The 23997-nt window shown below is 41.1% G+C and overlaps 1 protein-coding gene and 1 long non-coding RNA gene across 3 annotated transcripts; one reads left to right on the top strand and one right to left on the bottom strand.

Moving 5' to 3' along the window:
* Positions 1–749: 749 nt before the first annotated feature.
* Positions 750–22045, bottom strand: LOC110050217 (uncharacterized). 2 transcript variants are annotated; one of them, XM_020756106.2, is made up of 2 exons: positions 21927–22045; positions 750–10850 (listed from the first exon to the last, which is right to left on the bottom strand). In XM_020756106.2, exon 2 carries the CDS (start codon positions 10764–10766, stop codon positions 2181–2183), a length of 8586 nt encoding a protein of 2861 aa, XP_020611765.2. In that variant the 5' UTR covers positions 10767–10850; positions 21927–22045; the 3' UTR covers positions 750–2180. The 2 variants fall into 2 exon arrangements, with proteins under 2 accessions (XP_020611765.2, XP_020611764.2); XM_020756105.2 differs by lacking the exon at positions 21927–22045 and adding an exon at positions 18264–18457.
* On the top strand, positions 14148–22450 carry LOC149108829 (uncharacterized). The gene is made up of 2 exons (XR_016208310.1): positions 14148–16219; positions 22129–22450. It is a non-coding gene; the product is annotated as an uncharacterized LOC149108829 (long non-coding RNA).
* The last annotated feature ends 1547 nt before the right edge of the window (positions 22451–23997 follow it).

Genomic DNA, 23997 nt, shown 5'->3' with positions numbered 1-23997 from the left:
TCCCCCCCCCCCCCCCCCCCTACGGGTGGCAGTCAAACCATATCCAGAGCTCATACATGTACATTCAATTATTAACAACTTTAAGTCCAGATAAATCAAAACATATTTGCCAAAACTTCATGTCTTTTAGTTTGTATTACAAAGTAAGGGACTAGAAGATTAACTTCATTTGTTGAAAGTGATGAAAATCTAATTTCTCCCTTGTTTGACAGGCAGCAGCAGTACACAAAACTGTTAATCAGGGGATTATGCAGTTATGTCTTGGTAAACTGGGAACTTCTCGTAGCAAGCATCGAAAGATGGGTATGGAGATTTTATATAATTGTCTGTAGTTAATAAGTTTGTTTTCAGCCTATAAGGAGATTTATCATTTTGATCTTGTGTCTTAGAAGGTGAAGTTACTTTTACAATGCTTTTGTACCTCATCATGGCAGGAGGCACGGTGGCCTCATGGTTAGTGCGCTCGTCTCCGGATTGAGCGGTCCGGGTTCGAGCCCTGGCCGGGGACATTGTGTTGTGTTCTTGGGCAAGACACTTTACTCTCACAGCATCTCTCTCCAGCCAGGTGTATAAATGGATACCGGCGAATTTAATGCTGTGGGGATAACCCTGCGAAGGACTAGCATCCCATCCAGGGGAGAGTAGAAATACTCCTAGTTTCTTCATGCTACTGAAACCGGAAGTAAGCGCAGGCCTGCATCTGATGGTCGCCACTTGGCTTGTATGCAGACTTATTTTCCAAAGGCGCATTGTTAAGAAAACAAAAGACTTTTATTAGTATACATCAGCAAAAAATGCTATATTCATTTCTAAGTATAGCACAGCCTTCGCCCACTACGCGGACGAGGTTGTTTAAAAACTAGTTCGTCTACAAGGATAATGGAGTTCTAAGTTATACATAAACAAATTTCATCAAAGGTCATCCCTCAATAAGTGTGCTTTGTTTCGTGTGCCCACAGTATTACACGTAGAATTACTGGGATCAAGGCACGCGCCAGGAAGGATTAAAAGAAACTTTGTTTTCATTCCGAGATTATTTTCCTCTGAAGCAATTCTTTCTTCATGTTATGAACTTATGATACAAACGTCACCCGACTGCAATTTTCTGTGATACAGGGTGACGTACACGCCTTAAAACATACTGGATGGGCATCACTAGAACGCTTAGGGGATAGTACACGCTGAAGTCGATCTTCCTTCGCAGTAAGTAACTACGGACTGTGTACTGAAATTAGTCATTGCATAATTAGATCGAACGAATTTCCTAGTTTGCATTCGAATTCTATTATCCTGCCAAACGAATAGGTTAAGGCTATAACATCGAGATAGATATTAATGAAAATAATGCGAAAAATTTGCCATAATACGGCGAAATTACATTAGCGTAATAAAAACAAGTCTGACTTTGTTGTCAACGTGCATGTTAGTTGGACGCCGCTTGAACAGGTAGAAATATAATTTGGAATCTTGCATTTCAAAAGGCATCCTCAATTTACGTTTTGAACCTGTAGTTCCAACTGAAGATATCTAATAGAAATATCTTTTCTGAAGGGTTAAATTCCTTGCCTTATATTCTGTTCTTTCTAAAGAGGACGTATAAACCAAGCGCAAGGTTAGATTTTAGTCTCGCAGCCCCACGCTTTTGGACCCCCAGGTACATTCAACTGATCTCACGTTGCCCTATTACTGTGTAAGAAATAATGATTCAAAAAAATACTTGTAGCCAACTAAAATGGCTTGGACTACGAGGATCCTAATAATTATGTACTAAGGACCTTTTTACTTTCTACGGTCGTCGTGTCTATCCGGTGACAGTGTAACTAAATATTAAAGACCCTAAGATATAAAAGTAGTTGTAGTTCTTCTCTGGTCTTTTCGAGTCTTATTGAGCGCTCTTTCATTGTGATCAGCATTGACCACCAAATCAGTAAAAAACGACTTATCATCTAACCAAAAAGGGCGTAACACATTTAAGCTCAAGTCAAGACTACTTTTGAAGTACAACCTACGGTAGTGATTAGATATAGTTTTGTAATTTTGGTACCTAATTCTGCTGGCACTTTGCTCTGCTGCTTTCCTCTTTGGACAGCTAAGTAAGAAATGGTGTGCTGAACTACAGTTTAGATGAACACTGCTGTGAGAGTTCATAAATCCTGACAACAGTTATTTGATTCCTGTACCTAATTCTGCTGGCATTCAGATCTGTTGCGGTCCTTTCCACGTTCGGAACGCCTGTCAGCCCTGTCTGACTCACGGCCTCTGATGCTGTCTGAATCTCGGTCTCTGTCTCTACCGCTACTGACTCTGCTTCGAGTGCTGTCACTGTCCCGGTAACCTCCATAACGTTGGCTTCCAGAATCTCTATCAGATGGTCTCCTGCTGCTCTTTATATCTTCATTATCGTCGACTGGCGTGCTGCTGCGTAACTGTGCGGCATAATCAGGCTCTGACTCTGTAGTGACCTTTGAGGTAGCCTCAACCGTCTCACCTACGTGGTCTCTGGGTGCGCTGTCCCTGTTTCGTCTACTCTGCGGGATCTCTTTACTGAGGAGTTCGCCAATCTGAGAGTGCTCTAAGTCGCTTTTGCCGCTGTCGCTTGACCTGGAGATGTCGCCGTTGGGGAGACTGCTTTCACTTGTCGAGCGGTACAGTCCACCTGGCCTGTTCATCAAACCCTCTTGGTAGGACAGCATCAGGCTGTGCTGGCGCTGCTTCCGACGCTTGTCTACATCCAGTATCAAAGTGGTTGAGGCCTGGTCGCTGGGAACAGACATGGCCAACTGTTCTCGGAGCTGCTGAAGTTGTTTTTCATACTTTTTGACAAGATCGTCTTTGTCCTTAATCTTGTTCTTAAGAATATCCTGTTCGGCCTCCAGCTCAGCGGTCTTGACCTTGCTGAAGTTCATTTCTTCAATAAGTTTGTTATCCAGCTTGGCTTTGTCCTCCTTTAAGGTCTTTATGTCCTCCTGAAGAATTTCATTTTGGTTCTGAATGTCGCTGAGATTAGATTGTGCTGCATCCAACTCCTCTGTCAGACTTTCTAACTTCTTTTCTACTTCCAACTTCTCTTGCTGCAGCTTATCAATTTTGTTGTCTTTCTCCTGGGCGTCTTTCCTGAATGTCTCGCTCTGATCTCCAACAAATTTCGTAATCTGAACGGCTAGCTGATTCGAGTTATCATCTAACCTCCTATTGTACTCATCCAGTTGCCTCTTCATGTTGGCTTTTTCCTGCTTGAGATGTTCTAGATCATTTTGCAGCTTTTTGTTTCTCTCTAACAATGTCTTGTTCTCTTCTGTCGTCAGGTCTTTGTCTCTCCCGGAATCGATTCCGCCACTGCTGTTGTCTAACATATCTTGCAGTTCTTGCTTCTCTTTTTCGAGTTCAACGATCTTGTTATTATCTCTCCTGTTATCATGTTCAAGCTGGGACAACTTGGAATGGAGGAAGTTGTTCTCATCCCTTAGGCTATTTATCTTCTCTTGCAAGTCATCATTCTCTTCTCTCAGTGATGTCAGTTCGTATCCACCCTTCTGTATATCCCGCTCCAACTGTACGACTTTTTCTGACAGTTCTCTGATCTTCTTTTCTTTTTCGTTGTGAAGATCTCGTGAAGGTCGCCTTTCTATGGGTGCTTGACCGGCTCTCTTCAGCTCTCGTTCCAAATCAGCTTTCACCTTAGCTAGTTTTTGTAGTTCTGTCTCCATATCTTTCACATCTGCACGCAAATCGGTCACCTCTGTCTGAAGATTTTCCTTTGCTTCCAAAAGATCTTGATTCTCGGTTCGTTGATCGTCGCAGTTTTGGTTCGCTAGATCCAGCTCGTGGCGTAGATTTTCGATTTCAGCGTCTAGCTTCTTGATGTCTGCTTCGTCTTCTCTGAGTCTTCTTCTGGCTTCTGTCAGCTCGACTTGAATCTGGTCATTTTTGGCCTGCTTGTCGTCAAGTTCGTCGTGCAGCATTTTAACCTGATCTTCCGCCGCCTCTAGCTCAATTTGCAGTTTGTCTTTGTCCCGTTTTATTCCATCCACGTCATCTTCGAACATCATGGGTGGGGCACTTTCCACTGTAGCTACTGCTTGCACCTGGATCATTTCATCATCACGCTTGTTCAAGCTGTCCTTCAAATCTGCATTCTCGCTCTGAGTCTGTAACAGATCACTCCTGATTTTCTCGTTGTCGTCCTTTGCAAGCTTGTGTCCAATTTCCAATTCGTGCAGCTTGATTTCTAACTGCTGCAGGTCCATCTTGAGGTCTTTGTTCTCTATCATTAATTTTCTATTTTCTCCTCTTACGTCGTTCAGCTCATCGCGGAGTTCTTGAATGTCTTTGTCCAAGTCTTCTTTGTCTTCTTTCAACGTGTTAACTTGGTAGGCGAGCTCGCTATTCTCTTTAATGAGCTTGTTGTATGACCCTTGTTGGTCCCAAGTTCCTTTCTTTAGCTGTCGTATTTCGTCCTTCAATTTGTCGTTCATGTTATTCACTTCAGCTACCATTTTTTCTTGCTGAGCTTCTTTTGTCTTCTGAATTTCCATGTCGTGCTCTATAGTCCACAATTTGCTTTTCAACCTCTGACCTTCTTTCACCGCATCTGCTTTTTCATCCAGAGCCCGTTGAAGTGCTTCTGAGTCTCCTCTGATGTCTATGTTAACTGAGTCTAGTGGCCCAGCGTCAGTGACATCCTGATTTTCCAGTTCGTCCTCCAACTCGGCAATTCTCCTATCACGATCTGCAAGATCGTCCTTCAAATCTCCAATTTCGTGGTCTTTGGCTGCGTTCATCTTTTCGAGCTTTTTGATGAGTCCTTTGGTTCTCTGAAGTTCTTGCTCTAAGGGTGAGAAATTGTTTTTACGCCACTCCAGCATCTTGTCTTTGTCTTCCTTGTGTCTGTCTCTCGATGTTTGGAGCTTGTTTTTAAGCTCAGCTTCGCTGTTCCTTAGACGATGCTTTTCATCTTCCAAAACGTCTTTCTCTCTCTTCTGTTCGTTCATCTCGGCTTCCAACCTTGCCATCTTAGTTCGGTAAGCAGCCATATCACTCTTTGCCCTCTCCTTTTCACGCAGTGCATCCTGACAACTTGCCTCCAATTCTTGATACTTCTTTCTGCTCACAACGTCTTGCTTCTGCCTGGGCACATCCACTGTGTTGATCTGGTTTTGCAGAGCCTGGAATTTCTTCTTTAGCAGAGAAAGTTCATTTTCTGCCTTGTTCTTCTCGTATTTGAGCTTCTCGTATTCAACTTTCAAATCCGAGTTCTTTTTCTCCAAGTTGGCATAGTCTTTCTTCATTTTTTCTTTTTCCTCCTCTAGTTTTGCAATTTTATCTTCCGAGCGCTTTATTTCGCTGTCCTTTGACACCAAGCGACGTTGTAGTTCTTCTATATCCCTTTGAGCTTTTTGATAGTTTTTCTTTGTTTCTTTGAGAGTGCCTTGCAGTTTTATAACTTCGTCTTTAAGACGGTCTCGCTCTTCGCGTAATGTATCCGATGGACCAGAAACTTGTGAAATCTTGACATCTTTTTCTCGCAGTTCCAGCTCTAGTCTCATCTTTTCGTTGCAAACTTCCTGATATTTTGTTCGGTACTCTGCAAGTTTGTTCCTAAGTTCGTTTAGATATGCATCGCTTGTTCCAGATTTAGGAGTAATCGCTGTATTCTTAGCAGATAATTCTTTCCTCAGCTGTTCAATTATTGCTTGCAGTTCGGCAATTCGTTTCTCAAGGATCCTCTTCTCATCAGTGGCTGCCTTTAAGCTGACATTTGCTTCTTTTAGTTGACTACGAAGGGCGTCAATCTCTTTCTTGGCTGCCTTCAACTTGTCCCTGGTTTCGTCTACTTCATGTTGTGCCTCTTCCAGTACTTTATCGCGCATTTCGATCTCTACCTCTAAACCATCGGCTTTCATTTTGTATTCTTCTCGCTCATTCTCTGTGTCATTTAACCTGCCTTCCATGTCCTCCAAGGCTGCTTGAAGTTTAGCGAGGTTTTCTTGAGTGATGCGAATATCCTTCTGTAGTTTTGCGTTCTCTCTGTCTTTAAGGTCAACATCTTCTCTCAACTCCTCAATAACTTGCTTCAAGCGATCTGAGTCCTTGCCTCCGCTCTCCAGAATAGCGTAGAGCTCGTTGATTTTACGTTGTTTTTCGATAACATCGTCATTCTTGTCAAGCAAGTCCTTCTGGGCAGCTTCTAGTTGTTGCTGCAGTGTTCTGAGTTTGGCAAATCCAGCAGCTTGTTGTGCTTCAGCAGAACTTAACTTGGTCTGTGCGTCTTGTAACTCATCCTTTAAGAGCTCTAGTTCGCGTTCCGCTGAATGATATTTATCAGTTACCAAATTTAGCTCCTCCACAGCCTCTGGCAACGTCTTTTCAAGCTCCTGCAGGCGATTGTCTTTGTCTTTAAGGTTTGTCTCAAGACGCTGGCACTTGCCCTCCGAGTCTCCCAGCTTGTTCTTGTAGTCATTTAGTTGCTCTCGCAGAACGTCGTATTCCATTTCACCTCTTTGTAGCTTCTCTTTTAGATCCATATTTTCATCTTCAAGATCCCTTAAAGCGTCTGGATCTGAACCGAAATCAAACCCGGGGGCGGCTGCGTAGGTTGTTTCTACATTGGCGACTTGCATCGGAGCGATGTTAATAACATCCTGCTTCTCTGCCAGTTTAACTTGGAGGTCTGCACACTCATCTTCGAGCTTGATTTTTTCTTCCTTCAAAGAATCTATATCTTTCTCGTCTCTCTCGAGTTCAAGGTTTAATACTTCTATTTTATCCTCCAGGTCCTCAATCTTTTTACGATTCGTTTCAATTTCGTTCTTCAGTTGGCGTATCTCAGCTTCGAGGTCGTCGTTGTCCCTTTCTAGCTCTTTTCGTTTCGTCATGGCCTCTGCCAACTGATTTTCAAGATCTTCTATTTTCGACATAGCCATCCTGCCGTCTTCCAAAGCACGATCTCGCTCACCTTGCATGCGGGTGAGGTTTCTCTTTAAGTCAGCTAAAGTTGTCCGTCGAAGTTCGTTAAGCTCCTGTTGTGCCTTAATCTTCTCCTCTCTTAACGTGTCGCAAGCATGTTGGCTTGATTTCAAATTGGACTCCTTTATTTCCACCGTGTTTTCCAGTTCGTTCTTTTTTATTTGCAATCTCTCATACGCTGTCTTGAGGTCGTCCTTGTCTTTATTATGACCATCTACAAGCAAGCGAAGATGCACATGTTCCTCGTCAATAGCTAGCAGTTTTTCATGATTCTCTGCGAGACGTCGGTTGGCTTGTTCTAACTGACTTTTCAAGGATGAGATTTCATTCGCGTCCGCCTCGCCTTTTGTTTTCAAAACTGTCAGTTGTGTTTGAGCCTCCATCAACTCTTTTTTGGCATCTTCTTTTTCACGGTTGCTTCTGTCTAACACTTTTCTTAGGTCCTCCAGTTTCCTTTGTAGATTGGTTACACTAGGTTGAAGCTCGCTTATTTTGTCTTGAGCTTTTTTAGCGTCCTTCTCTGCTATAGGAAGACGGTTCTCAAGGCGTTGCAGCTGATCCCTTAACTGATCTTCACGAGCCTCGCTCTTCTTCAGCAGTGTCTCCAAGTCGTGAATCCTTTCGTCAGGTGTACTGCGGAGCCTTTCTTCTCTGAAGCTTTGTGGTGGTGCTGAATGAACGACGGAGACGTTCGCCACGGCTGTCTGCATGCTGTTACCCATCTCCTGAAGCTGAATTTGAAGCTCCTTTACGCGATTTCGGTTAATTTCACTTGCACTCTTATGAGCCTCTGCCTCTTTTCTTAATGAGGTGCATGTCTCATCCAGAGTATTGATCTTTCGTTTGGCTGCGGTAAGCTGCGAATCCTTGTCTTTCAAATCTGATTGCAATCGACTTATGATGCGATCTTTGTCTTTAAGCTTGTTTCGACATTGTTCGAGCTCTGGCTTGATTTTCCTTAGTTTGCTTTCCAGGTCGTCGATCTGACTTTGCAAATCATTTCTTTGCTTGGTTAGTGCCTTGTTGTTTGCGTCTGCGACGTTCAACTTGTAGCCCAATGAGTCGACATCTTGTTGCAGCAACTCCTTTGCTTCGATCTCTTCTCGTAGTTCTTTTTGCAAGTCGTCTATCTTGCGTTTTTGTATTTTATTGCGAGAATCCAACTCTTTGTTTTCGGTCTCCAATGTTTCATTTTTCGCCAATGCTGCTTTCAATTCCGGTCTCAAATCTTCTAGTTCTTCTTCCAGCATTTTGCATTTTTGGGTCAATGATTCCATTGTAGCTTCGTGCTTCTTAACAGTCTTCCCAAGCGTGCTGTTTACTTTTACCTGCTCCGAGAAATCCAGACTCTTTTTGTTGTAATCTTCTTTGCTCTGGGTGAATTTGAAGTTCGACTCGCTGAGATATTCCTTCAGTCTGTCGCGCTCAAGGGTTAACGTTTCTACCTTTTTCTGCAGCTTGTCAACCTCTGGACTCAGGTCATCTAGTCTTTCGCGTAGGTCGGTATTGGTGTCCATAAGTTCATCTTCCTCTTTCTCCAGGGCGTGTATTTTTCTCTTCATATCATTTGCTTTTCTCTCCCAGTCTTCATTTTCTGCTTTGACCTTAGTATTCTCTCTGTCCAGTGCAGCGATTTGGACTAACCTGTCTTTGATGTCGCTTTGGAGATGTTCTTCAATCTTTTTCAACCTGTTGTTTTCATTTTCAAGTTCGTAGATTCTCTGACGGAGGGGTGCTAGGTCAGTTTCCAAGTCTGGTTGCTGGTAAGAATAGGTCACCTCGGCTGGTTTGAAGACTTCATCGTTTGTTGTTCGTTTTGGTTCCATATGCTGAAGTTTTTCCAGGACACCAGCAAGTTCAACCTCAGCATTGTCCCTTTCTTTTGTCGTCTTCTCTAGCTGAGCTTCAAGCTTGCTAATTTCATTCTCTTTGTTGTCAATCTTCTTATTCAAATGCTTTATTTCGTCATCTTTGAACGCGCTATTGTCCTGGGCACTTGAAAGGTCTGTCTGGCTCGTATCATAAAGCGAGTTGAGGTCGAACAATTTCTTATTCAACTCGTCTATCTTGTTGTTGTTCTGCGCCAGTTCTTTCTTGTACTGCTCTGCCTCGTCTTGAGCTTGAGCCAGTTTCTTTTTCATATTGTCGGCTATCTTGCGGTGTTTGCTGCTTTGGTCAGACCAGTCTTGGACTTGATTCTCAAACACTGTTTTATCTTTGTTAATAGTGTCCAAGTCATCTTCCAAGCGCAACCGCTTCTGTCGAAGATCTGCGTTCTCCTTATGCAAGTAGTTTTTCTCTTCTTCAGATTCTCTCAACTTACTCTCCAACTCAGCAATTTTTATGGATACTTGGTCGAGATCTCGTTGTACGGACTCTTTCTCTTTTTCACTGACTTTATAATCACTATCAAGATCGCCATATTTTTTCTGATGTTCCAAAGTGGCCTCGTGCAGCTTTTCCATTTCTTTCTCCAACTGCTCTAGCTTCATTTCAAGCTTGGCAATGGTGCCCTCTCGATCCTCGACGTCTTGCTCCAGCTGCAGAATTTTCGCCCTCAGTTCTTCTATGATTCTGTCCTTTCTAGCCATCTCCTTCTTATCATGCTCTATCGTCCTCTCCGCCTTCGCCAGCTGGCTTTTCAACTCGTTGTACTCATTCTTGAGCCGTCCATAATTCCCCTTTTCATTTTCAAGCAGAGCTGCAATCTTACTCTTCTCCCTGTTCTCGTCTTCATACTTTTTCTCCCACTTGTTGATATCCTTACTGGCCATATCGAGTTTCCCCTTCAAGCCTAAGTTCTCGTCTTCAAATCGCTTGTTCTTATCTGCCAGGTCCTTTACTTTTTTCTCCAACATCTCGAACTGCTCTTTGTCGTAGTGATCTCCAAACGAAAAGCTAGGTGGAGTTGACTGAAGTGCTGGTTCACTTTCCACTACATTGATGTTGTAACTCTTTTCGACTGGTTCGGCCAGCCGCCTGTTCAGCTCGTTTTCCAAGTCTCTTATCTTTGATTCCGCAGCGAGAAGTTCCGCGTCCAACTGACTGATCTTGTCGTGAAGCGATATTTCTTTGTTTTGCAGGTTGACTACCTTGTCTTCTTCCTTATGGCGCGCGTCTTCGGCCTCCCTCGTCTCGCGTTCGGCCCTAGCCAGCTTCTCGATAAGTTCGTTCTTCTCCTTGCGTAGTTTCTCAATGGTCTGTTGATCTTCATCATTCTTTTCTTCAGCCTTATCAAGATCCACGTTAAGCTGTTTACTTTTCTCCTTGAATATCTCCATGTCAGCCTCAGACTTGTTGAGCTTCTGTTTCAGTTCTGGAATGGTGTGGTTCTGAAGACCGTTGATGAGAATTTCCAACTTCTCTAGTTGCTTGGTTTTGGTGAACAGCTCCTCCTTGCGAGAATCGGCCTTCTTTTGGCTTTCCACTAGAGCCTTTTGCAAGTCGCCAATCTTGCCACCCTTTTCGCGAACATCGCTCCGCAGTTTCTCATTTTGAATGTTAAGCTCCTCTTTTTGTCGAATGAGGCCGTCTTTTTCTCGGTTGAACTTCTCAATTGAGAGCTCCATATGCCTCGTTACTTTCACATTTTCCTTCTGGATTTCTTGGTACTTGCTCTCCACTTTGTCGTAGTTTTCCTTCAAGTCTCGGTGCTCGAGAAGCAATCTTTGGTATTCCTCTTCCCACTCTTGATTGGTCGCCGTTATCAACGCAATGCCAGCTTCTTCATTTTTGATGACCGTTGTGGTCCGAGGGTCTGCGGGCAAGTTCCTGCCAGTAGTACGGCGTCGAGAAGACATGATGCTAAGTTCACTATCTCGGTCTTTCCTTGAAGAGTTGATATAGCTTCCTCGACTCCGGATGAAAGGATATCGTCTGGCAATCTGCAATGCAAAGTAATGAAAAAATGACCAATTATCTTTTGGGTCTCCCTCTATGCCTGAAAATATTTGATTAATTAATTTACGGGAAACGAGCTTAAGAACCACTTCTATTTTGGTGTGCGTTTTGTGGAGTGGATTGTGAAGTATGCAACCTTTATTCTTTTATTGTTTGAGAGGAAAAGCAGTAACCTTTAACTTGCACGTAACATCCAAAATTTTGAACCGCCCAGTTTTTAGCTTCTTGTTCGTATGTAATCCTTTCTAAGTCGGGAAAACATTGTTATATGCAGCGTCTTTGATTTTCGAGTTATGGTAACTTTGGAAACAAGAGTGGCTGTTTCGAATTCTCTCTCGACTGTTTCTATTTACGACCCTCTCCGTACCTCCATGAAAACATCTGCAATGGACTAGCCTTCTATCCAGGTTGGGGGTGGGGACGGGGGGGGGGGGTCGTCAAAATACTCTTTGTCGCTTCATAGTACGGAAACAGAACTTAAGCTCCAACCTGATGGGCCACTAGGCTTCAGAGCGGAAAGTCGTTTTTATCATGCGCGATTTTTGGCCGCACGCTAGGCTCCAAGTTTGAAAAAAGGGCGGGAATTTCGTCGTTCATGTAAACAAAAAAGGTTACGAACTTAACATGCTTTCCTAATTTCCCTGGTAAGTAGCAACATTTTCTCTTCACTTATGGAAAGCTGGTGTAATGTTTTCTTGGGGAATCAGTATTTTTCGGACAAAACTAAACAAAGCAAACATTTAGGAGTCCTTAACTACCAATTGGTCATGAATTTGTTGCTAAGTAAGGTTTCTAACCGTCATTTTGAAAAATAAGCTTTTTGCACAGGTTTCTTCCATTGAAGATTCCTTCAAAAGTTTCAAATCACCGCCATGTTTGGCCAGTCACGTTGACCGGAATGTAAAAAAAACCTAAAACTTAAAAGGCATCTAAATCCAAATATATAAATCAGTGTTAATAGATTAAGTGTCCACGTGCTTAAGGTGGCTAAACACGGTTTTTGATACCTGTGTTTCATTCACCTTTTCCTCTAAAACCCTTGATCCCTCGGTCGCCAATAATGGCAGCAAGCAAGTTACCGACACAAACTTTGGTTTTTTGATGGCTGACGTATGTGCCGTTGTCATGGCAACATGAATAAATATAAACAGGCCTTTAAAATCGGTTTTGTTTATTTGTAGAAAATCGAGTCATTAGATTTTCTTTATAATTTACATGCAACAAGCTTGTAACGATTCTCACAACTTAACACCATTTTGCTAATAATTTAACAGAGAGATCTTAAATTATCCCTTGTTGAGGGTTCACTGGAATATCTAGAATTTCCTTTGTTAAAGTGCAATTATTTCCAATACTCCAGTTACTTATTTCCTAAAGTATTTTTGTGCCAAATTTCGTGAAATTCTAATGAGTGGTTCTCGAGAAATAGGCGTATTTCCGAGAGTGCAATTTTTCATTCAATCGCAATTTTTTGACTTACTACGCATGCGCTGCGTTTAACTGGGTTCTTTCGGCAACATAGCAAAAGCTGAGAATTGCTGGGTTCTTTGCATCGTTACCTTTTCGGCTATCATATCTTTATAATAAAAGACTAAAGCCATCAATACACTGCGTTCAATTATAGAGAAAAATAGCACAGATAATGCGGGTGTCGAGTAAATAAAATGATCGCTCTATTGACGGCATGTTTGCTTTTTGCAATCCTTGTGCGCGCGCTGAATTGCATCAGCAAAAGCGCGCGCAAAAACTGTGTTCGGCCACCTTAATGCTACGGATGGGTTTTATGAGACTTGCATTACCATAAACGTTATGAGGTAATAAACACCCGTATCCGCCCGGCAACAGACTTTCTACAGTAACTTTCCCCTTTTACGTGTAAACAGTAATTCCATTCTTACGATTATAAAGAAGGCTAAGTTATTTCTGATTCATAAGAAACATCGGAACTCTTCCTCTTTTCTCCAACTTTTAGGGATTTCAAATTCTAACGCATGGTTTGGGACTGGCAATAGTTACACACGCGAAATCATTTTTTTTTTCAAAGCGACGCTCCCTCATATAAAATTTGCCATTTAACACTGTAAAACACTCCAAAATATAGCTTTCCCCTAAATATCGCCCTCAGAAATCCCTAAGCAACTGCTCTAAATCGGTAGTTAAGACGGACCTCCGAACCCTTTATTTCTCCGCCGGCGGTATCCAGGAAATTTCGCTGCGAAGACAATGCCAAAAAAAATTCATGCTTGCCCAAGTAGAAATAGATCAGAAGAAAGATAAAATAAACAGCGCTAACAAACACAACAAATAGATAGCACATGGTATATTCAACTTGACGTTTCACATGTTACAACACACATCTTCCGAAGTGACGGTTACAAAGTATGACAAAATTTAAAAACACTAAAATTAAAGCGAGGTATCGGTAACTAGCTAGACGACATCCTCGCATTCCTTGTTACATTCAGCCGTTCTCTCCGCCATTGCAACCCGAGTTATTGCCTGAGCCCGTAAGGTAGGCTGGGGAAGCACAAGAAGCTGCGCAGTACGTTTTTCCACTCTGGACGCAGACTCAGCCTTTGCTCTCTACCTAAGTAAAATTTATTTCTTGAAACTTTTGTTGTTCTCGTGAATGGCTTTCAACTAATCAGAGTAGGCGCGTCATTGTTTTCTGGAATAAGCAGACGTTTTAGGCTTTTAGTAGTCAAAGGACTGGACACTACCTGTTGCGGGTAAGCAATCTCGTTCCCAGAGCTTTTCCGTCAGATGAAAATCCCTGAAAACGAGGTTGGCGGGTAAGCATAGCTTTGCTATTAACAAAGAATGTCAACGTTTAACCATGAGAGGACTTAAATCTGTCCCTGGGGCCTTTAGGCTTTTAGAAATGTCAAATTCTACAGACACTTGAATCTTGCACACGGTGGCTGCGCCCACAATACGATCGGCAGTAACAACAGAGTTGTTCTACCGAAATGACACGACGATAGTCTTTTTCTTGGCAGCTAACAAAACATAAAGACAATGCTATAGTTTCTTTGGCCTTTTGTAATGCTTAACTCGAGAATTCTGGGTTTAATTTGATAAGAAACCGCACATTTTGTTCATTTAATACAACTGTCATCCTACCTGGCGACAGCGATCGAAGAGTCAGTTGCCGGACGTGAGTGACCTATTTTTGGCGCCAAATTTTTAGCTTGGAGACAAAACATTTCACATTTTTCTTATTTTACAATCTGATAAGGTTTTTGAAATTATAAATCCCTTCTCGCAACTATTAAGTCGGAGTCGCAGACTTCTATGCCTTTCCAGTTAACATGCATTTGACGTCAGTCAGGACAGCGCGGTTTTTGCCGCCTGTTGAATCCTGATTGGTCAGTTCAAATTTCAGGTGCACCGGCCGTATGAGAGGCAGCGATTAGTGCAATTTTCATGCCATACGAGTGAACTTTTCCTATGCTTTATCATTCAATTCGGTGAGGTGGCTAATTTTCAAACTATCCCCAGTCTCCAATGTTTTCATACCCCAGGGTGTTGGCGAAAACCCTCGATGGCAGCAAAGCCTCACCCATCACTCCTCCGATTGTGCTCATTGAATGCTGGAAAATTGCTAACTGGAATGCCGAAAGGCTGCTACCTGCATTTCTAAATTTGTTACTTAAATTTCTTGATATTTTTATATCAACGTTAATGAAAAGTTTTATTTTTTGTTCCTCGCAATGGCTAACATCGCTCAAGAAAAATGGCTTGAAACTAAGCTTTAAAGAGTTGCTTGCAAATACGGGCGAAATTTAAGGACAACCTTAACTCTAACGGAACGAAAGACATGGTCCATTTGATGTCTAGCCCAACGTTGTCAGGTGACAGGTTATTTGTGCAAACTTCCAAAGGTTGATAAGCATTCAAAAAATCCGCATACATTGAAGTTTTCCATGAAATCGTTGCCTTTTTCATGTTGATATATGCTCTGAACCTATATTTTGCTCAAAATTTGCTTGGAAAGGTAAAACGAGGTTGCTAGAACCGCTGAAAATGTTGCTCCAAACGCCAAAAGTTGCTCAAAAGTTGTCGAGCACTATCGCCTTATCGGGACAGGCCTACCAACAAAATACGCCTACACAACCTGCCTACACCACTGGCTATGGAGTCCATGATATCATGAATCAATCTACATTAGGGCGTGAATCGCATTGATACGCATGCATGAATACTACGTCAAGCGTGATGCGCGTGATTTTGGCCGTTGTATTCGCTCTCATGTCTCAACAAACAGATTCTCCTTACACCACTCCACAGATTTCTATTTATATTAGCTAGGAGGATGTGAGTAGTACCGGACCATGTTTCGACCTAAATTTTTACTGACAGTTAAGAAAGACTGAATTATTGTTGATCACGTGCAGAAGAGACCTTTAATGTTATGGACTGAATTGTCGTCGAGCCTAGCATTTAAAGCAGGATTGCATCAAACAAAGCGACTTCTGTTCTCTGTTATGAACACTCTTTGTATCTGACTTTACGTTATGTTACACGGCAATAAGTATGTTACTCACTTTTACAAGTTTACTCAATTTTACAAGTTAAGAAGGAATCAATCCTTCTCAAGTTCGAGTATAAACAAGCGGACACAAACTTTGTACCGAGGGTATTTGCATTGTATTGCAAACTTCTGTGCGACTGTGTTAAATATCTTCTCAAAAGGAATTATTTCTAAAAACACCAATCGTTACATATATAGTAAATGGTTTGAACCCAGGAGTATCAGTAGTTCGTATTGTGATCGTCCGGGTGAGGGTAGTTTTGAAAAGAGCTGTTGTTGGTGACAACACCAACACCACCAACAGTTCTTTTCAGAACTACCCTCACCCGGGCGATCACACTACACGAAACACCAAACGTCGAAAACAAATTTTGAAGTTTATGTGCCAAACGCTCGAAAGCACTGGTGAAATGAAACTGAAATTTTACCTGTGTTTACACAGTTTGTCAGAACTTTGAAATTTGTTTTCTCGATTTCCTATGAGAAATTGTTTTTGGTGTTATTTCAGGCAACTATTTATATCTTTATCTCTTAGATAATGCAAAAATGACTGTACTTTACTTAAAGTTATTCTGGTAGAAGATTTTTGTCCATTAAAAACTGAAATTGCTCCATTTCCCATCGGATTTCGTCTTAAGATAATTTATGCCGGTGCCCACCAGATTAATTACTGATCAATAGCTATTGAATGCGGTATCTATGGTAAACCACATGAAATTATATGCAAAGATATTCCTTGGACGTGCCGGTTCAGTGAACAACTTGGGAAGTTTGAAGACTTGAAAAACACTGGAAAAAGCTTTGAATTTCGAATTAAAGGTGAGTTATTTATCATATCTTTGAGCTTCAATCTTCAAAAATCCCTGTTGGCTTTTTGAATCGAAAAGCATAGATGTGCGTGTTGTTAAATAATCTCATTTCAAAGCCTTTTCGGAAAAGTATGTTCACAGCGCAATTTCGACTTCTCGAACCACCGAGGGGAGCGAAACTTGGTTCGAAAACTCGAGAGGTTTGAAACGTCGAGGATAAATTTCTACTTTCAATTTTTGCCAAGGGAGCAAAGTTTGTTTCGAATAATCGAGAGGTTTGAAGAATCAAGAGCTAGAAAAATCGACGTTATACCGAGTTTTTGGCTTCCAAAAAATTTTATCTAAGAGCATAATTATTGTAGCCGAATTCCTTTATAGTGGGGAATTTGTCAAAACATGTCGCTCAAACCGTCTTGGTTGAAAGGTATGCTCACTCAATTAAGTTTCCACTTTCCAGAGTAGAAGAGAAAAAAAAAGTTTGCAACTGGTATATCAGAACCACTGGTGTGCATGTTTATCGCCCGCTCAAAGCAAGAATGGTTTGCACCGGCCATAAAACACAGTGCCTCATGGGACTTGTTTATGGGTTGAATAAGAACTTCATTGCACATCAAGAGTTACATTATCATGACAATGTAGCAGTTGTATTTTCATCTACAATGGCAAATTTCAAGATTAAGTGACCGTTATTCTGCAAACGTGATCAGAATATCTTGTTCACAATTTGACCAGACTTGTACAGATTTAGAATGTGGTACACTTGAGCGATTTTTTTGTGCCCATTCTTACAACACGAAACAGTGAATAAGCTTAAGTTTAGCATCGGTAAACGGATCGAGCCTTTCGTGTGTGTTTTTGCTTCATAGGATTAAGGCTAATTGACGAGAAAGGTTCGTGTTATTCAGATCAGAGAAGATGGTGAAAGTTTGAGGGGTGCTCAAAAAACAAATTTCCGCTTTTCAACAGAAAACTTGCATAATCGATAACACTGCGAGTAAGTTTTGTTCTCGGCGACCTGCTCGGCAATTTCCTTAGAAACAACTACTCTGTAGCAAAACAAAAAAATGTGCTGCAGTACGAGGGCCCTGTAAAAGCACGCAATCTGTTCTTATTGTTTACAACCCTTATCTTTCACTCCTTAAAACTCGTCAACATTTAATTATTACAAAAAGAGATACTTTCGAGAACTTTTGACAAATGTTGTGACACATTCACTAAGCATGGAAAATGAATGGCTTCCGAAATTTGCATCGAGAATTTTCCAGAGCTGACTTGGTTTCTTGAAATATCTGAGACAGCTGTTTGCGTCGAGTTCATCAATGAAAGAGTCCTACGTTTGTTGGAAGAACGGCCAGACTGGATAAATATTTGATGACTAATACGTGAAAATTTAGTTGTAAGTAAACAACGCTCCTTGAATAAATATCGACATCACTTGTAAATATTGCACATTGGTATTTTTTGCGCGAGAGCCAAGGTTCAAATAACGCAATTAACTTGTACGCAATGTTTAAGTATCAAGCCCAAAAATTGCTGATGAGTCATAAGGCCATGCGTGAAGATACCTTCCAGTCGTCTTTAAACCCAGCGAAAAAAACGTAGAAACTATAGCGGTCTTCTTTACTCTATTTTCACTCCAGACTAAACTGGCATGGAACATTAAGTTACCATCTCGTTTTGCGACTGGGAAGAGAAAGAAACGCTTTGTAATTTGCAGAGCGCAGTAAAAGAGATTGGAACTACATTTTTACATAGCAAATGCGTTTAGACATAATTTCTCGCTGCGCGCTAAAGTTGCATTAGCACTTTCTCAGGACAGCACAAATCGCTAAAAAAATAAACGTTTTTCCGCGTGCTCAGCCAATTAGATCAGTGGGTATTCCTGGGCAACACTAGTTGCTAATTTCTAGCCCTCCAAATTAAGAAATGCTAGGAAAATTCCTCCGCATTACCGAAAGACAAGATATCTTGTACAGCAACGCAAACCACCGCCCCGTTTTACAGGGCTGCAAGAAATGTTCGATGACAAACATATGTGTAGATTTTTCACTTACCCAAACGTCACGCTATCCTTGCCAAATGTAAGGTTACAGTCGTTGGAATTCGCTTGGATGAAACCTGCACGTCACTATTCGAGCTTACTCGAGCTGCTTGCAGGCTGCACGCAAGTTCAAAGACAAGCTCCCACTTGCGTGGCAGACGGCTGTAGAGCTCAAATTGAATATGTTATGTAGTTCCGCGTCGCTTCCTACGGACAAAGCAAGGCTCGAGATCACAAAGGTTCTCGAAAGATTGGGTTTAAAGAGCAATCAAAGAGCTCATCTATGAACACGCCTCGAAGGGAGTGAAACATTTCAAGAATTTGTCCTCCCTGAGGGTTTGTGAATCAAAAAGGTGGAATGGCGTTTGCATTCTTTTATGTGCCTTTATTTACGGAGAATGGTTAACATCGGAGAGAAGTTAACTTCATTCTTCATACTCGAAAGCTAATCTCACAACCACATTTAGGAGACACTACGCGAAATTAAGTTTAGGCCATACTGACTTGACTCAAGCAAACGAATATATTTTTTGATTTTTTAAAAAACCTTCATTGTATTTCTATTTTAAACTTTTGACCTGCTGTTATGCAAATCTGAAAAGAAAGCGATTTGCTGAAGGGTTGCTAACGTTTCTTTTCGTGCCCAGCCATAATAATCGTAAAGCCAAGCATTTAATTGTCAAGTCAAACATGCAATACCAACCAATAAATAAACATTAACTTTATTACGATTTCCTAGCCTTCTATACCGAGGAAGTATAAGGAACTGAACTCAAAGCAAGGTGATTTCTTTCTCAAAAACACGAAGTCACTGACTTCTGAATTTCTTGTTTCGCTTGTGATGTGATCTTATTTGGAAACTTTTCCGGTTCCACTTCTTCTTGCTAACAAAGGAGCTCCAAGCCTTTTGTGTGTTTTCAAAAAGAGCTCTGTAGAAATTGTGCGATTGTTAATCAAGGCCATCTTTAAGTCGACAAAATAAATAACAAATTCCTTAGCAAAGGGGTCAGAAGTGAGCTGTAGGCTTGCAAGCGCAACGCTGGCTTGCTATGTTTTCTTTTCCTTCATTTTCACATTCTTGAAGTTCTTGAAAATGCGAGAATTCAACTCAGTACAGTTGGTGAAGTGGCAGGCAGATTTCGTGTTGTTTATCGATCTTGCAGTGAAGGAACCCAGTAAAAATACCGTCAAAGAAATCCTGTCAGGCGAGCTTGCAAAAATGTCGCGTATTTACCCCCCTCAACGTGCGAGACATGAAAAATGTTAACCTTAATATGCATGAAAATGAGTCGGTCTCTAGATACCACAGGTCAGACAAGGCTCTTCACTACAGGAATTCGGCGTTTGCAATAAGCTCGATTAAATAGACTGTGCGAATGTTCCTAATTCTTCGTTTATCGTTGACTATTACAGCAAAAAAAGACCTCGACAATGACATTTTTGTTTAGAAGATAACTTTATGCGAGTGGATTTGGCTGGGTAAGCAATCACAAAGAAATAGTTATTGGTCAATTTTTCTGTTGTGCATACTAAATATGTAATTTGTGCAAAGGCTGTGCATGAGCGGAGAAGAATAGCCCCTGCTATGTTTCTGTTCCCGTTAATTGAAAAACGCAGGGAGCTTTCATTAAATTTTTCGCTCCCGGTTGACGGTTGTTGATTCGAAACAAATTAAATATATATCTGCTTTGATCGAAACTTTTCGGCAACATTTTTTCAACTAGAGTGCAAACAGCTCAAATGCTTTAGCGCTGAAATCGTCCGACTGTGACGTTCGATCATGGAGTCGCCATCTTGAATAATGCATGGCGAACGAACAAAACTCTTGTAGTAGGAGTCGAGAAGGAGCAGTTTTGTCCTCTTCTCAGATTTCCCTCGCCTCGCCAAATTGTTCAAGATGGCGACCCTATGACTGTGTGTAGCAAAAAATCGGTTAACTTTGTTTTACTAACCCCGACTCAAAACCAAAATTTAAAGCTCTTTATAATTAAAGCAAGTGCATGTAGCCGACACTTGTCGCAGGTTAAACGTTTACAAGTGATTCACGATTGGTTTCAGTTCTATTTCTGATTGGACGAGAAAGTGGCGCGAGTGTTTTTAAACCAATCACTAAGCGCGGTAATGTTGAATCAAAACGACTGTCAACTACGACTCAATTACTTTTGACGCTCAGAGAAATAGCCATTTAGTTTATGTAACCATAATTTACGAATTATGCTCACAAACAGCAATTGACATTGTCATTCTTCGCCCTGGTAAACTGTAAATTCTGACATGGAAAACTAAACATTGAGGCTCGTTACTGCTAATATTCTCCGTGAAACATGGTCATCGAGCAGCGACGCTGGGAAACTAAATTTTTTATTGTACGGTGTTCAGTCTGTGACTTACGATGTCAACTGTGCTTTTTTTTCGAGAAGTACAAAGTTTTATAATTAAACTAATCAGTGGCCACTGTTACATATCTCTAGATATGTAAGCTGTTGTTTTCAGTGCAATTTTTGTGTGTTGTTTGTGTGTGAGCCTGAATAAATGAAGTCAGTAGGAATTCTAATTTTGTAATCCCCCTTGATAAGCCTAGGTGCTTTGGGGGAAAACAATAACAAATATGTTTAAATAAATAAAATAAAAATAAAATAAATAAAAAACATTGACAAAAATGGCATGTTTACTTGTTTGTGGTTCAGCCTTTGAAAGTAGCTGCCGTGACTTAGTTATCGCATAACTGAATATCAAAATAGACTTGTTCTGTACTCTACATATGTTCCAGTTATCATTGAAATAGATCATGGTCTGAGAAGCTTTCCCTTTCAATTTCTTACTCTGTTGTTTGATTAGCCGGCGAATGCAGTCGCCTCTCATCGTTTCCGGTGGGTTTGAGGGGATTGGAATAACAGATTAATTAAGGCAACACAATGAAAATCATCTTGCGTTCGGGGCCTTTCTTGATTCAACATTGTTTTGTTTTTGTTTTTTTGCTATATTGGTGAGTGGCTCGTTGAATTTGCAGTCCCGTTTTTTTTTTTTTTTCGGTGGGGGAGGGGGCGGGGGGGGGGGAAGGCGGGGCTGCGATAACTTCACAACGAGTTCAGGAAAATGGAAAGTAGGTCTTCTCAAAACTAGTAAATTTGAGATTAAACAACAGCAAACACAATTTAGACGTTCACTACAGTCTTAAATGTATTGGGTATAGAATATTTTTTTTTAAACAGAGTCAAGTCTAAAATAAGGTGCACGAAAGGTCGACTTGAAGAATTAGGGGAAATGGAAACCCGGGAGACATATCCCCTCCGAAAAATCCGACGAGTACCCCCCCCCCCCCCCCCCACCTGACCTTCGTACCCACGCTACGGTATACTTGATCTTGTCAACCCAATGTTGTTCACTATTTCAATTATAGAATCAGTGCATATTTAATGAAACTTGCAATTTTCTTGCAAGATCAGGTCTTGGAAAGTATTCCTTAACTAATTCGCGGTATTCGTATCTTAGTTGTTGTCTTCATGGGATATGGTAACGAGACATTTCCGTACTTAAGGCACAGGCAGCCCAGGTTAATTCTGTGGGAGCGGCATGTATATCTGTGTACACGTGACGGAGTTTGGATGGAAATGCAACGAACGCGCTTGGCTGCCAGAAAAATGGTAGAAAGCGTAGCAAAAATGAGTAACCTTACCCCTGTGTTGAATTTCTGTGTGCCTCTATTCCTCTAAATTTTGCTATGTTGATAAAGCTTCATGTTTCTACGTGAGTTTTCTTGTAAACGTTAATTATTGACACTAGAAAATTATACATAAATGTGCCTATGCGTGTGGCTCAATTTGGACGAATCACGCGCGTTTTTTGATAAGTACTTTATTTATTTTGACCCGATATAGTTTACCAAGCGAAACAAGGAAAAAACCTGATCAAAGGTCAATTCTCACGACCTTACTGGAAGAATGTACACGTCAACCTGTTCTCAGGCTGTCATTGGTTAATCATGCGTAAACAATGACAAGGGTTTAGATATGCTTTCAGCGATTGGTGGATTTAGTAACGTTTCGAATGACATGTAGCGGAAGAGAGTTATCCACAAGCAATTAAAATGAACCCGATGTGTAAACCTGAGTGTAGCGGTGGAACAGTGATTCTGTCAGTGTTTGTATATGAAACCACAGGTACTCGAGCTCTTAGCGCGTACGCCAATGGACTACAAAATTACGAATAGTAGGGGAAAATAGGCCCCCGTGAGGCCCTGTTTGTGGTTTCCGGGCCAGAGGGTGTATATAGTTAGGTGAAAAGTAGACGGGACAGGATATTTGGGGAGAGTACAAAACATGGACCCCTGGCGCATGGACCCCCACATGGCCGACGTGGACGAAAGTAAGCACTGCTCTTTTAATTATAATTCCTATGAGTTTCCTTGTATGTCTTTTTATCTTATAGTTTTGATGTTTTTTTTCCTTTTTTTTTTTTCTAGTTTACATGTAAGTGAAGACTAAAGAAATCCTATTAAAATGTGACTTTATGAAAAATTACAAAGTTGAAAAGTAGTTGAATATAAAATTGAAATATTACTGTGAATTCATTTTTTTTTTTTTTCAATTTACTGACTTGTTTTATTTTATTTTATTTTATTTATATTTCATTATTGTTTACTATAGTATTTTCGGGGTAGTAAAAATAGGGGGTCCATGGACGCGGTCGATGAACCAGGTCCACGGAGGGGGTCCATGGACCTTTGAACTCTCCCGGTTAATTGGGGGAAGCATTTCTGGGATATAGGATGTTTTAAAAAACATAAATCCCGGGACATCGAGTAAATAGGAAACACAGACAACTTCCCGCCTCCTCCCCCGTCTGGGCTGTACAATGTACTATGGGCTGAGCCCGCATTGGCCTGCGGTTTAACATAATCAATCAAATTAACAAATTGACGTCAGTTTTTTATGCGTCTGTCCTCTTATTGATAATAAATTGCGTCACAACATTGTAAAAGTGGCTGTGGAACCACAAGCCGCAGGCGAGTGGTTCCGTGGTAAACATTTACAATGTTATGACGAAATTTATCATCTTTAAGGGGACAGACGCTTAAAAATCTGACATCAATTCGTTTTTTACGATAACAAATAGTAAAATTGTCCGCTCTCGCTCGTTGACGCAACGCATAAATTATAAATTCATTTGTCTGTCCGCTTATTGACAATGAAAATTAGCCCAATAAGCGCGCGAGAAGTTCTGCAGTTATCGTAAAACATGGTGGCGATCTTGGCGGATAACAGTAGGCATCACTCGAAACAAAAGTGGGGTATGTCTGCCATGGATTCTGGAGGTTTCAAGTCGGACAGGTTGATATTGATGGTGCGGTTATACACTTAACTTATGTTCTAATCTATGCGTGAGTATTATTAAATTAAGAAACCTTCGATCCATTGGTAATTAGGCAGAAAAGTGGTGGTTGGGCACTGAGGAAATTTCGACCTAAGTGCCCGTACTATTAAAAAGAGAAGAAAGGCCCCGAAAAATTGAATCTCTCAATGAATTTATTAATAGATTTAAAATATTTTTCCCCCAAAGGATGAAAGCTGCTGAACTTAACTGAAGCTATGAGCTTAAAAAAAGCTATCAGCATTAGATTTTAATAGACGTGTTCACTCTCTTAGTTGCCACATGGGTGATTAGGGCAAGATTGCAAAGAAAAAAGGGGCAAAAGATACGAGCATAACAAGCCAAGCAATGCAATGAACTTAAAAAGGCTGATTCGG

Source organism: Orbicella faveolata, unplaced genomic scaffold (assembly GCF_042242905.1).
Source record: "Orbicella faveolata isolate gen_17 unplaced genomic scaffold, um_ofav_v1 contig_25, whole genome shotgun sequence".
Taxonomy (NCBI): Eukaryota; Metazoa; Cnidaria; class Anthozoa; order Scleractinia; family Merulinidae; genus Orbicella; species Orbicella faveolata.
This window is presented reverse-complemented; position numbering and strand designations above follow the sequence as displayed.

What these genes read in the sequence shown, in the direction of transcription:
- LOC110050217 (XM_020756106.2), bottom strand. Translation starts at nt 10,766, where the DNA reads ATGTCTTCTCGACGCCGTACTACTGGCAGGAACTTGCCCGCAGACCCT.